This window comes from Phocoena phocoena, chromosome 5, assembly GCF_963924675.1.
Source record: "Phocoena phocoena chromosome 5, mPhoPho1.1, whole genome shotgun sequence".
In the NCBI taxonomy this organism is placed as follows: Eukaryota; Metazoa; Chordata; class Mammalia; order Artiodactyla; family Phocoenidae; genus Phocoena; species Phocoena phocoena.
In genome coordinates this window covers 111,767,731-111,782,511 of record NC_089223.1, presented here as the reverse complement: position 1 = coordinate 111,782,511, position 14,781 = coordinate 111,767,731, and the positions used below count along the sequence as shown (strand labels likewise).

At 37.3% G+C, this 14,781-nt stretch overlaps 1 protein-coding gene across 1 annotated transcript in view; it reads left to right on the top strand.

Annotated features, from left to right (window-relative positions):
- The window catches only part of ZGRF1 (zinc finger GRF-type containing 1), a 65,529-nt gene that overhangs the window by 44,527 nt on the left and 6,221 nt on the right, over positions 1 to 14,781 (top strand). The window contains exons 14-22 of the mRNA XM_065877273.1: positions 800 to 996; positions 2,197 to 2,336; positions 4,093 to 4,236; positions 5,511 to 5,625; positions 7,047 to 7,306; positions 9,007 to 9,166; positions 12,422 to 12,499; positions 12,696 to 12,843; positions 14,466 to 14,593. Coding sequence (XP_065733345.1) covers positions 800 to 996; positions 2,197 to 2,336; positions 4,093 to 4,236; positions 5,511 to 5,625; positions 7,047 to 7,306; positions 9,007 to 9,166; positions 12,422 to 12,499; positions 12,696 to 12,843; positions 14,466 to 14,593 — 1,370 coding nt within the window. The remainder of the gene's footprint in view (positions 1 to 799; positions 997 to 2,196; positions 2,337 to 4,092; positions 4,237 to 5,510; positions 5,626 to 7,046; positions 7,307 to 9,006; positions 9,167 to 12,421; positions 12,500 to 12,695; positions 12,844 to 14,465; positions 14,594 to 14,781) is intronic.

Below are 14,781 nucleotides of genomic sequence, written 5' to 3'. Positions count from 1 at the left end.
AGTTTTATTAAAACAATATACATGTGTGTATCCTTGTGTGTGTGTGTGCATGCTTGCACTTACGTGAGTGAGAAAAAAGTCTGGAAAGAAATGCACGAGGGGCTTCCCTGGTGGTGCAGTGGTTGGGAGTCCGCCTGCCAATGCAGGGGACGTGGGTTCGAGCCCTGGTCCGGGAGGATTCCCACATGCCACGGAGCAGCTAGGCCTGTGCGCCACAACTGCTGAGCCTGCGCTCCAGAGCCCGCGAGCCACAACTCCTGAAGCCCGGGCGCCTAGAGCCGGTGCTCCGCAACAAGAGAGGCCACGGCAATGAGGGGCCCGCACACTGCAGTGAAGAGTAGCCCCCACTCACCGCAGCTGGAGAGAGTCCACGCATAGCGACAGAGACCCAATGCAGCCAAAACTAAATAAAATTTTTAAAAAAAGAGTAAATGATAAAAAGAAAAAGAAGAAATGCACAAGATGTTCCCTATAGTTGTTTTGGGGCAGCTTTCAGGTTTTCTATAGTGAACATGTTAAGTCAGAGATCAATAAATATTATTTTTCAAATAAGATTGAGTTTTCAGAATAGTGTAATTTTTGATAAAAAGTAATAAATGAAAAGTAGGTGGTTTTAAGTTTTAATTTATTGTTTAAATTAATAAAAAGATTAAGTTGTATAGCGGCTAATTTATTGGAGTACATTAATGCCAAGCAGTCTTTATAAAAGTCTTGACAAACATAGTACAAAAACAGTAAAAAAAATAAAAATAAAAACATTATTTTTCTCACTAAAGTTTCAATATCTTTTTCCCCTTAGGGTCGTCTCTTTTATACCTGCGATGGACCCAGAGCTGACCGATGTAAATTTTTCAAGTGGCTTGAAGAAGTGACCCCAGGATATTTAACACAGGAAAAATCTCTACCTAGCATGGTTTTAAATGATATAAAAAGTATTGGCTTGTACTTAAGAAGTCAAAAGATACCCCTCTATGAGGAATGCCAGCTTTTGGTGAGGTATGTTTTATGGTGCCAAGTAATTGCCTCTAATTATATCAGAAAATAGTAACCTCACAGAATTATGATCAGTTTTCAAAGAGATTGAGATAGGAAGAATGTCTAAAAGATAGAGTACCTCATTTTTTATGACTATAAAATGGCAATAATTCCCTAAAGCTATTTTTGGCCCCCTCTAAACATTGAGCAGTGTCAGCAATATCAGGATTACTGGCGGGAATGCCATTTTTCTAAGCATTTTTACATATAATCATAATTCTAAGGGAAACCCTATCAAAAAAATCACAAGAATAATTTTTATCATCACAGGATAATACATATTGGTCATTCACAAGCCTGAACTACATAGTTTATAGGATGATAGAATGCTACTTTTTGGAAACATGTCTTACAAAAGTTGGATTACCCAAAAAGTAAATATAATGAGCATTTGCATGGTAATTTAATAATAACAGCATTTATTGGGAGTTTGTACATGCCAGGCACTCTTCTAAGCACTTTGCATGTATTATTTCATTTAATCATCATAATTTATAAGAAATAGTAATTTGATAATTTATTATTCCATTTTTACAGTTATAGAAACTGAAGTACCCTGTCTTTTAGATACTATTCCTATCTCAATCTTTTAAAACTAATGATGTTTCTGTGAGGCTTGCTATTTTCTTCCTTTGACACAATGTATTTTTATTGTGTATATATGTATGAAAGTATATAAACATACACATCCCTGGTTCTTGCCTCTTCATACTGTATTTTAAAGATTTTTAAAAAAAATTTGTACCTTCAAACTTCCAGTTATAAAATAAATAAGTCCTGCAGATGTAATGTATAGCATGGTGACTATAGTTAATATTACTTTACTGTGTATTTGAAAAGTGGTGAGAGAGTAAGAGCTCATTACAAGAAAAAATTTTTATTTGAAAAAAATTTTATACACGCAATGAGTTCTTCAGTGCTTTTTTAAAAAATTCAATTTATTTAAAAATAAAAACTTCATCCATTTTCTTCACAAGAAAAAAACTTTGTGTGGCAATGGATGTTAACCAGACTTATGCTGATAATTTCACAGTATATACATATATCAAATCATTATGTTGTACACCTGAAACTAATATAATGTTATATGTCAGTTATATCTCAAAAAAAAAATCATACCTTAATATTCAAATTCACTTTTGTCTTTTACTCATTTTGCAGAAAAGGGTTTGATTTTCAAAGAAAACAGTATGGTAAACTAAAGAAGTTTACTACTGTAGATCCTGAATTTTATAATGAACCTAAGAGCAAACTTTATCTTAAGCTGAGTCGGAAGGAAAGTTCTTCGACTTACAGCAAAGGTAAGTTGATCTGATTATGTTGTGGCTGCGTCTAGCCTTGTATCTCACTTACATACAGCCCTGTAAATTCTTTATATTAAAGAGATTTTTAAGAGTACAGTTTCATAGTACATATTGTGAATTATTGTACAATAAATTAGACCATTTCTAAAAAGCATATTTTATTTTATTCCCCCACCCCTAAAAAGCATATTTTAAATTTTAGTTTTTTTAAAAGCTTTATTATAGGCTACCAAAAACTGTTTAATTTTGGTTAAAGAGTCACACCAAGCTCTTGGCATCGTAAGTATACTGAATGAACTGTATCCTGAACCTAATATAAAAAATAAGCTGAAAATGTAATGAGTTTATTGATACTTCTGTCATTGCTGCACAATATGACAACCCTGGACCCCAAATTTTGTATATTTGGAAATAAAATCCTTAAAAATTTTTTTCTTTTTTTGGCTGCGTTTGGTCTTTGTTGCTGCGCACGGGCTTTCTCTAGTTGCAGTGAGTGGGGGCTAGTCTTCATTGCAGTGTGCGGGCTTCTCATTGCGGTGGCTTCTCTTGTTGCAGAGCACGGGCTCTAGGTGCGCAGGCTCCAGTAGCTGTGGTGCTCGGGCTTAGTTGTTCTGCAGCATGTGGGATCTTCCTGAACCAGGGCTCAAACCCTTGTCCCCTGCCTTGGCAGGCAGATTCTTAACCACCACGCCACCAGGGAAGTCCCTAAGTTGGGTTAATTTTTATCTTTGGTTTCATGACCTACGCTTGTCATTGATCCTAACCTAGCTTGCTTTTGTTATTTGATTAGTTATTTTAAATGATATAAGAAACTTTGAATCAACAAAGCAAAGCTAAATCTAGTACCTTATAGCTACCTACATTTTAAAAAAAATACATTTATTTATTTATTTATGGCTGCATTGGGTCTTAGTTGCAGTGCACGGGCTTCTCACTGCGGTGGCTTCTCTTGTTGCGGAGCACAGGCTCTAGGCGCATGGGCTCAGTAGTTGTGGCAAACAGGCTTAAGTTGCTCCACAGCATATGGGATCTTCCTGGACCAGGGCTTGAACCTGTGTCCCCTGCATTGGCAGGTGGATTCTTAACCACTGTGCCACCAGGTAAGGCCGGAATGTAGTTTTCTTTAAACAACAAGTTTTTTCCTTCATACTCATAATGGGTCAAATAATATGTGATTAAGTTATATAATTATAATAGCAAATACAACTAGTATAAATAAGTTTTAGAATAAATGCAGTTGACTCTTTGTAAACTCCACTGATGGTAGAAATAGTGCATAGATATTCTGGAAAGCAGCCTACTAGCTATGAGTGCTCAGTGTACTATGGAGAAGAAAGGAGAACGTTAATTAATCTGGAACATATGTTAAGTGGAAGTCTGTTAAGAGAACTTGTATTCTATCCATGGATTGCCAACTTTATTTGAGCATAGAAACCTTTACATGGTGGAGCATCTTTTTAGACTAATACCCTACCTTGGGAAAATCAAATGTAGCTATAAGAGAAAAATGAGTTAGATGTTATCTTTGCTTTATTTACATTTTTTTTTAAATTATAAAGTAACTTTAAAAACATTAAACTAATTGAGTTAAAAACATGGGAATGAAATGTTATGTGTCTGGGTGGAATCTTGTTGGTGATAATAACCAAGTTTGTTTTTTTGAGAAATAATGTAGGACTAAGCATCAAAGAAATCCAAGGTAGCTTTGGATGGAGCATAGTTCTGAATCCTTTAAAAGTGTTTGTCTTTTCAGATGATCTTTGGGTGGTTTCAAAAACCCTAGACTTTGAATTGGATACTTTTATTGCATGTAGTGCTTTCTTTGGTCCATCATCTATCAATGAGGTAGAGCTACTACCTTTGAAAGGTTATTTCCCTTCGAATTGGCCCACTAACAGTAAGTATTATTATGCCCATATTAATTTGTATTAAAAAAGAATGGAAGACATGTGATGACTGTGAGCAAGAATGCTAACTTTGTGTGGGATTGTTTGATTAAAGCCAACAAAAAGCATCCACCTCTACTACCTATTATTGTGTACAGTATTCTTGAAATGTGTATGAAAGTTGAATATCTAAATATTTCTGCAGCTCAAGTCCTAGAGGGCTAACAATATAATAAAATCTTGACCCCTCACTTAAGTATTTTGTTAAAGTTGAATTTTACATGGTATATACCTGATTTCTAAAAATATAAATATTAAACATATAAATAAGAATTTTCTTAAATAATTTCTTATATCAAGTTCCAGTTCTTGATTTATTTAATCCTCTTGGTTTATTATTCTAGTAGTATACATTTAGTAAACAAATCATTTATTTTTACATTGAGAAGGTCTTGTAGATTTTGCAAGAGATTTCGTGAGCAGTTGAGCAAGAGGGTATGATTTTCATTTGAGGCTATTTTATCATCTGCCTTGAGAAATTCTTAATAAGACAGTAGGCTCTGAGCCTTACTTTTCTTTTAATAAAGGAAGCTTTAGTAAGCTGAATCCCTATCCAGTTCTATGAATCTGTATACTTCTCTATACATTTTGATCTCTGGAGTAATTTCTGATGGTCGAATTTGGTCCATATCTAATTAAGACACAGCATTTAACGACCCATTTCAAATATTTCATAGACATTTTTAACTTGATTTTTTTTCTTTTAGAACTGAATAAACCTAGTCAACCAGCTTGAGTTCAATAAGAGCCTAATTAAGTGAACGTTTGTCATTTTTTGAATGCATATTTTCATATTTGTTGCAGTTGTTTCCTCACCAATAAAAGCATTCTAATTTTCTGCTTTCCATATATTCCTATAAAATAATTGAGGAAGAAATGCAAGAAAATGTTAACAAATTCCATAAACACTACTGTACAATGTATGCTGATTAAATCGAACTGGCTGTTAAGCAGTGTCACCACACCCGAACTCAAAACAGTTATTCTTACTCATTAACTGACATATGGAAGTCCAAATTTGATGTTAAGTTATGCAATTTATAAAGTATGAATGAGCATGTAGTATAGTAGTTTAATGGATAAAAGGACCTCTGCATGTACTTAAGCGTTTATGTTGTGTGATTAATTCAGTAGCTGAACTCTGAGTTATGTGTACATTTAATAGAGTTTTTTTAATGGTTCATTTCATTTACATTAATGTTAATTTTCTGCATTCTGTCTACAGCAGTGGTCCATGCATTATTGGCTTGTAATGCTAGCACAGAGCTGACCACTTTGAAAAATATTCAGGACAACTTTAATCCAGCTACTCTACCTCTAACACAGTACCTGTTAACAATGTAAGTCATTGTTTACCTTTGGGTCATTGGTATTAAAAAATGATGACTAATTGTAAATATGAAAATGTTATAAAAGTACATTACATAAATTTTTGCCAACAAAGTGTTAATTTTCTTTCAGTGATTATGAGGTTACTGTTTGTCAGTGGTTCAAAAGAGAAAGGGGAATACACATCATTTCCCAACAATCCACCCATTCATCTATCTGTTTATTTATTTATTGTGGTAGAGTCTAGTAAGGGTTACTGCAAATCTTTTTCCTTGGTCAAGGAATAATTTCCTGAGGATCTTTTGAGTGTTTTTATTTATTTATCTGTACTTTTATGCTACAAATTATTTAACATTTAAAACATTTAAATTATGTAACATTTTACAGCTTGAATCCAGTATATATATTGATACTAATTTTATTCTTGACATAACCTATATCTCATTTTTAATTTCTCAAGCACCGTGCCCCTTTTTTAAAAATTGGGAGCGACATTATATTGAATTCACTAAAATGATAGAAAAAGTCTAGTTTCTAATTTGTAATATTATGATCTAACTTGTGGTATTTCATTTTTTTCACCATAATAAAGTCCTAGGTAAGAAAAATAAATATCCTTATCCATTATGTCATTTATCTACTTTGAAAGGAATGTATTTTTTTTTTAATTAATTTTATTTTTGGCTGCTTTGGGTCTTCATTGCTGTGTGCGGGCTTTCTCTAGTTGCGTAAGCGGGGGCTACTCTTTGTTGCGGTGTGTGGGCATCTCATCGCAGTGGCTTCTCTTGTTGCAGAGCACGGGCTCTAGGCACGCGGGCTTCAGTGGTTGTGGCTCACGGGCTCAGTGGTTGTGGTTCGCGGGCTCTAGAGTGCAGGCTCAGTAGTTGTGGCGCATGGGCTTAGTTGCTCCGCGGCATGTGGGATCTTCCCAGACCAGGGCTCGAACCCTTGTTCCCTGCATTGGCAGGTGGATTCTTAACCACCGCGCCACCAGCAAAGCCCAGGAATTCAGTCTTAATAGAAATAAAACCAGTTTATTGCAGTTTTACCTTAAACGGAGGCTATATTAATTACCTAAGTCGGTTTTATTTAATAGAACATGGGCTTTTAAGTCAGTATATGACTTATTAGCTGTGTGCTTTGGGGGAAAAATGTTAATATTTCTGTATCTCTATTTGGGATAATTAACTACATAGTACTGTTGTGAAGATTGCATCAAGTAACATGTAAAATGCTTAGTATAATGCCAGCACATAGTAGGTTTTCAACAAATGTTAGTTCTCTTCCACCCTCCTCCAAATTGGGGTATATGTTTATTTGTGTCTCCAAAAAAATGTTCGCTGTGATGCTTATAAAGTGAAGGCTAAGTTATGACTAGGTCTACTCACCTATTTCAAAAGCCTCTCATTTAAAAAAATTTTCATTTGCATAGGTCTTCATCAACTACAATGAGCAACAAAAGAGTCAATAAGAGAAAATTTATCGCACCAGCCTTCTCGAATATCAGCACAAAATTGGAACTACTCAGTATAGGAGCAACATTGCAGTTAGCTAGTGAGTTAATTCAGGCACACAAGTTAAACAAGGATCAAGCTACAGCTCTAATTCAGATAGCTCAAATGATGGCATCACGTGAAAGTGGTGAAGTGAAGGAACTGGGAATTCATACCCTCCCTATCACGATCATACATGGTAAGAAGCAAGAAAAGAAAACGGTTCTAGTAAATGCATTGTCATATAAGCTTTTGTAACTCAATCAGCTCGCTTGTAATTTCCTAGTCAGACAAGATTCCAGAATAACTCTACATTTTTCAAATCTGGACCCATTTTAGTAAACTATTAGATGAGAGCAGAACTGACCACCCTAAAAGGGAGAATAGGCAGCATATCTGATGAGTGGGTAGCATTATACTCTCATTATCAAAGTATCCAGATTTGATCTAGACATCTACGTGTTGCTCTCTATTAATTAATTCCTAGTCCGCTCACCCTTCATCCTTCATAGTAGCTATTCCAAACCTTCATCCTTCCCATAATACCATCCTTGCCCCTGCCCCACTCTCTCTCTCTGAAATTGATTTTGCTTCTAAAATAGGAAATGGAGGTCATAACAGAAACTCCTTTCAATGTCCTGCCTTCCTTTTCCAACTTACCTAAGTATGGACCTATTCTTACTCTTCTGGTTCTGTCTCAGTGAAGGAGCTTTACTTTCTCCTCTTCAGAGCTACTACTTTTATCTGGAATCTGTTCCATCTTTAACTCATTTCCTCTCACAGACCTTTTCCCTGAAGCTGATGCTACTTTTCGTCCTATTTTGAGGATTTGCTTCACATCCACTCTGTTGACCAAGCTAGACACTTGGGAGTCATCCTAGATTATTTTTCTCCCTAGATTAAGTGACTTTCTCTTAACACTCCTCCATCTTGCTGTTTCTCTCCCCTCATCAGATCAGTCACTGAGATGTCCCTTCTTGTTTGTACCCACTTTTCATATTGATTCTCTCCTCGCCAGTTCATTTGCACCTCCTCAATCCAAGCCTTCATCATGCCTCCGTATAGCCTAGTTGGTGAGACTACCTTGTAAAATGGAGTTTGATAATAGCATCTGTCTCATAGGTTTGGAGGATTAAATGAGTTAACATAAATAAAGGGCTTAGAGTGGTGTCTGGCACATGGGAAGCACTTAGTAAAGTTGGCATGTATTATTGTTATGATCACCTCACACAGCTTTCTAATTGACCTACCTTTAGTTTTACCCTTCTTCATATTTTCCCTCAAGTAGTTTTTCTAAAAAAAAAAATCTGATTTAGTTCCATTACTTAAAATCCTTCGTTGATTTCCCCTGGTCTTTAAGATAAAATTCAAACTTTTAGCCATAGCAAGCAGAACTCTTGTGATTTATCCCCTTGCCTACCTTGTCAGACAGCCTCATCTCTTGCCTATTTGCTGTAGGCTGTATGGAAATACTTGTCAGCTGTGTGCTTTGTCATGCCTCTGCCTAGAATGACCCTCTCTTTAACAGGATATCTTATCCTGGAAGATTTAGTTCTGTTACTCTTTTTATTTTTAGGAAGCATTCCCAACTCCACCAAAGCAAAGAGAGATGTTCTTTCTCTGATACCAACAATGTTACTTACCATATTGTTTTATCATTGTTCTTTGCTTGTCTGTCTTCCTAAGTAGACTATGGTCTCATTAAATATGGAGGTCTTTTGAATAATTATCTATGTATTTATCCCTTGTCCTAATTAAGCACATAGTGAGCACTCAGTTAATATTTTTCAATAAATTACTTAAATGAAGGAGAGAGGGAGATGGATGAAATATTTCTTGTGCTTTTCAGAAATTTATTTATGATATTGCCTTTATTTTTTTCCCTTTCAAAATAATTAGGTGTTTTTGGAGCAGGAAAGAGTTATTTGCTGGCAGTGGTGATTTTGTTTTTTGTGCAGCTATTTGAAAAGAGTGAAGCTCTTACCGTTGGAAATGCAAGACCATGGAAAGTTTTGATTTCTTCTTCTACTAATGTAGCTGTTGACAGAGTACTTCTTGGGTAGGTATCACAGGTATATTTCAGTACCTAATGTTTTAGGTTATTGTTGAGAGAGGTAGATCACCATAGGCCCTGAGTGTCCATGCACATTTTTCCTGGGTATGCCAGACATGCAAGGCCTTTATCTCTGACTCAAGAACCAGCATCCATGAAACAGTAACAGGCTAACTTATTAGTTGCTCGTGTAAAAATTTGAGTCCAGCCCAGAACGTGTATTGTTGGGGGAGGAATCTACCGTGCAAGGCCCTGACCACTCTTACTCAGCACATTTCGTAGGGTTGTGTCTGCAGTGAGCAACCTTGACTGATGAGGTAGTATCTCCCTCCCAGACAAAGAGCAGGGTTACTTACTGCTTGTTATAAAAATAGTGGATTCCCAAGCTCAGTGTTCCTTTCCTACAACTCAATCCACTGCAGTGCAGGCATCCATTTGGATTCTCTGTGTCTCCTCATAGGACAAGGGGACCAAGGGAAACCATAGAAGATATGTTGGTGCTTATGCTGCTTCCTGTGCCATAAGTAAAAGTCCTTTGTCTCTGACCCAGGAGCTTTGGGTTGTTACCTTGGAAGTAGGCTAAACTTGCAAAACCAAGTCATGCGTTATTCTCTTATCCACCTGCCTATATGAACAAATAATAGTAAAATAGCTGAACAGTTTGATTAAACTATGTTTTTGGTTTCAATAAGAGAGATCTACCTTTAGTTTTACCTTTATCCCATCCCTGTACCAAAATTGTCAGGTTTTGTATTTGATTTTATCCTACTTACAGACTAATAAGTTAGCCGGTTGCTGTTTCATGGAAGGCAATAGCACAATCTGTTTTACAGGTGTAAAATTTTTGTGTAAATTTTATTAAAAATTGGGACTTTCTTGGTGGTCCAGTGGTTAAGACTTGATGCTTCCACTGCATGGGGCGGGTTTGATCCCTGGTTGGGGAACTAAGATTCTTCATGCCGCAGTGTGGCCAAAGACAAAAGCAAAGAAAGTATTATGTAATGTTTTACCAATATTCCAATGTTTAATGATCTGAATTTCACACAAATGATAAAGTTTGATTAGGAGAAATAATCCGTTATTTGTAAGTGTAGACTTTTTAAAAATTAACTTTTATAATTATATAAGTTAATGCTTATGGCAGAAAATATGCAAGACAGTACAGATAATATTTTATTGTATTTCTTTACAGACTTTTAATACATATACACACACTCATTTTGTTTTCCAAACTTAGGATTCAACAGTATATATTGTTTTGGGTCCTGCTTTTTTTTTTTTTTTTGCGGTACGTGGGCCTCTCACTGTTGTGGCCTCTCCTGTTGCAGAGCGCAGGCTCCGGACACACAGGCTCAGTGGTTATAGCTCACGGGCCCAGATGCTCTGCGGCATGTGGGATCTTCCTGGACCGGGGCACGAACCTGTGTCCCCTGCATCGGCAGGCGGACTCTCAACCACTGCGCCACCAGGGAAGCCCTGTCCTGCTTTTTTTTACTCAGTGATTATTTCTCTATGGTATTAAAGCTTAGAAACCAAAATTTTTCATAGCTCTATTAAATGCAATGATTTTCTTATACGATAAGCAATTTTTGATCAGTAAGTTCTTACCAGATTTTTGCCATTATAAATAATATTGCAACCAAGTTCCTTAAACATAAATCTTGGTATCCATTTCTTATTCTTTCCTGAAGAAAATGTCCTAGGCCTAGAATAAAAGATATGAACATTTTTAAGCTTCTTAATATACTTTGCAAGATTGCCCTCCAGGAAGGTTCTACCTGTGTGTACTCTTTCTCCTGAGTAATCGAAAACAGTGGCTGAGGACATTTTCTGATTCAAGATAATGACAAGTTACCTGGAGACTAAACAGCAAAGAACTTCAGATTGCTTAGCCTAAGATTAAAATTTAACTGTAGACTGTTATAAAAGAAAAATCAAGAAGCTAGAAGAGTAAGTACTAACTACTGAAAAGTAACAGAAAACATGTAGAAGAGATTCTTTAGGGCTTCCCTGGTGGCGCAGTGGTTGAGAGTCCACCTGCCGATGCAGGGGACACAGGTTTGTGCCCCGGTCCGGGAAGATCCCATGTGCCGCAGAGAGGCTAGGCCCGTGAGCCATGGCCGCTGAGCCTGCGCGTCCGGAGCCTGTGCTCCGCAACGGGAGAGGCCACAACAGTGAGAAGCCTGCGTACTGCAAAAAAAAAAAAACTACAAAAAAACAAAGTTGCCCCTAAAGACATAATACTATGGAAAGCAATAGCTACCATATATTTAGCATCGAGATTTAGTAGGAAGAGTGTTAGCTTTTTAACATACCTTATCTTGTTTAATACTCATTACAGCTCTGCACAATATCTTATGTTAGAGATGAGGAACTGAAACTCAAGTCAGGTATTTTGCTGAGGCCACATAGCTAATAAGTAGACTCCCAACCACTGCGCCACCAGGGAAGCCCTGTTTTTTTGTAGATTTTGTTTTTCTTTTTGGCCGCGTGGCTTTTGGGATCTTAGTTCCCTGACCAGGGATTGAACCTGGGCCACAGCAGTGAGCCAAGTCCTAATCACAGGACCACCAGGGAATTCCCAGGGCAATTTTACTTGTGATAAATTCTAACATAAATATTTTATGAACGTTTCATGAGCCCTCAACATAAGATGATACATATTTTTGGGCTTCCCTGGTGGTGCAGCGGTTAGGAATCCACCTACCAATACAGGGGATACAGGTTCGAGCCCTGGTCCGGGAAGATTCCACATGCTGTGGAGCAAATGGGCCCATGGGCCACAACTACTGAGCTGGTGTTCTGGATCCCGCGAGCCATAACTACTGAGCCCACATGCCACAACTGCTGAAGCCCGCACGCCTAGAGCCCGTGCTCCGCTATGGGCGAGGCCACCACAGTGAGAGGCCCGCGCACTGCGGCAAGGAGTGGCCCCTGCTCGCCGCAGCTGAGGAGGGCCCGTGCGCAGCAATGAAGACCCAATGCAGACAAAAATAAATAAATAAAGTTAAAATAAAAGAAAATAAAGGCATGCTTTAAAAAAAAAGATAATACATTTTTTTAAATTCTCTGAAACACATTTTATAAAAAAGTCTTTCAACTACATTATATTTACTTTGAGGTTAGCCATTTCACATTGAACTACATAATATAAAATATACTGTTATGCAAAGTTAATTTTAATAATGTAAATATTATGTGAAACTTTAAGATTCCATTTTCTAAATAATCAGAATCTATTTTACCCTGTTTTCTTTAAAGGCTTCTTAGTCTTGGATTTGAAAAGTTTGTCAGGGTTGGGAGTGTCAGGAAGATTGCCAAGCCAGTTTTACCTTACAGGTAAGAACGCTAAATTCCAAAAGTCACAGGATGTTCACAGAAGTATAATTTTATATAAGTCTTACCTTAAATCTGGTTTCTGGAGAGAAAGCTGTATCTTTTTCTTGGTGTTATTTTAGGAAATCTGTATTTTACTTTTTTGTGATGCTGTGAAAATGGAATCAAAGGGTATTCTTTTATGTAATTCTTTTTTAAGTTTGCATGCTGGCTCAGAAAATGAAAGTGAACAATTGAAAGAACTACATGCACTCATGAAGGAAGACCTGACTCCTGTGGAAAGAGTCTATGTGAGGAAAAGTATTGAGCAGCATAAACTGGGGACCAATAAAACCTTGCTGAAGCAGGTGAGGGGAAACAGCTTCAGTTTGTCTGTTTGTTTATTTAATTTATATATACGATTCAGATCCCTTTTATTCCTGTTGATAGGAGTATTATTCCTATTTATTTCCCTTAAATAAAACAAATGACTGTGATAGCTCGGATCCAACTGAAGTGTGCCTGTCTATCCAGTGCACGTTTTATTGCAAAGCATTCTTCAAATTTGTGAACACATCCAACTCTCCATGACAGAGTCATCTTTTCTCTTTCTCCCTATATGTATATCTTTTTATAGGCGTAAGGGGAAAGTGAAGAGGTGGGAATAGATTCCTGGGAAGTTAAACGAAACGTGGCTTTTTTCTAGGAGAAACAGAGGAAGAGAAAGTCTGACACTAGGCAAAATATCCAAGTTCATTTTTATCTTTGGTGCTTTCTTAGAAACCAAACCAGTCCTTGCAGGGTCTGTCTGAAATCTATCCTAAGAATCTAGGAGGCTCAGACACTTAATCCCAGGTATTGGGAACCAACACTGGACACATAGGGTCTCCGGCTGCAACAAGTAGCATCATCTCCTTCATCAAGTTCTGATCCAGGCCAGTCTGGGTGTCAGCTGGGAGGAGAGAAAGAAGTCATTTAGTAGCTTTCTCCTGTGAAAGGAGAGGCTGGGGGGAAGAAAAGGGAGTGGAGGAAAAGAGGGTTGTTGGCTTGTTGGACAATGTGGACATGGGTCCACTTTTTCTGCGAGAGATTTGGGACAGTCAACCTGTTTGGGACCCTGTTTTGGTCAGCTATTGCTGAAATCATGTTGCTTAAACAGAATCTCAGTAATTTAAGACAACAAACTTAACAACTCTACAGGTCATTTGGTGTGGGTCAAGCCTCTCGTTCTGAGAACAGTTGTCTGTGGCATGATGCCCCTCTCCTGACAGACTGCAGAAGTGCAAGAGGGCAGGCAAGATCGTACAAATACGTGTAAAGCTTCTGTTCCCAGCATGTCAGCTAACATTCCATTGCTATAACAGGTCATATGGCCAAGCCCGACATCAGGGGGCAGGGAAGTATACTCCACCTACTTCTCTGGTGGGAGACACTGCAGAGGCACGCAGCAAAGGGTGTGGATGAGTAATACTGTCACGGGGAAGGAGGGAATGGTAAATAATAATCAATCTACAACAAGTTTGGGTTCTAGAAGTCCTCAGAAGCCTTCAGACCAGCTTTTTATTATCTGAGTTATAGACTTACGTTTCCTCCCTTCTCCCCAACCAAATCCAGAGGGGCTTAGTTTGACTACATTCAATGAATGCAAATGAGTCATTTATGTAAACTACTTACCGTTTTACATCCTTATCCAGCATATTGATATGTAAGAATAATTATTAATGGTTTCTTTGATACCTTTCCAAGTGAAAGCCCGGTTTACTATAAACTATTGCTCATTGGTATCACCTGTTCATAAATAAAACTCTTAGAGGAATTTCCATTTCTTATGTGGGAATAATGAGAATATAAAGTGGCCTATGATTTCTGATTGCCAGTGATTAAATTAGGACCTGCTCATTTCTGATTTTAGCCTGTAAGTTCTTTGGTAAATATATTCTCTTAATTTGTTTAATAGTTATTAATGAATAACATTCTTCCTGTAATAAAGGTCCGAGTAGTTGGAGCTACCTGTGCAGCCTGCCCATTCCCATGCATGAATGATCTTAAATTTCCTGTGGCTGTCCTGGATGAGTGTAGTCAAATCACAGAACCGGCTTCCCTCCTTCCCATTGCAAGGTAACCTAAAAAGTTCTTTTCCAAAGATGCTCAGATGTTACAATTATTTCAAACATTTCCTCAGTTCAAACTCTTCCCAGACTTTTGTGAAAATTCCTAGCAACGCAAGTACTAAACTGATTTTTTGAAAGAATCCAGAGGGAAATTTGAGGGAGGGGTTAATGTATCAAAATTTTGTTAGATCACCG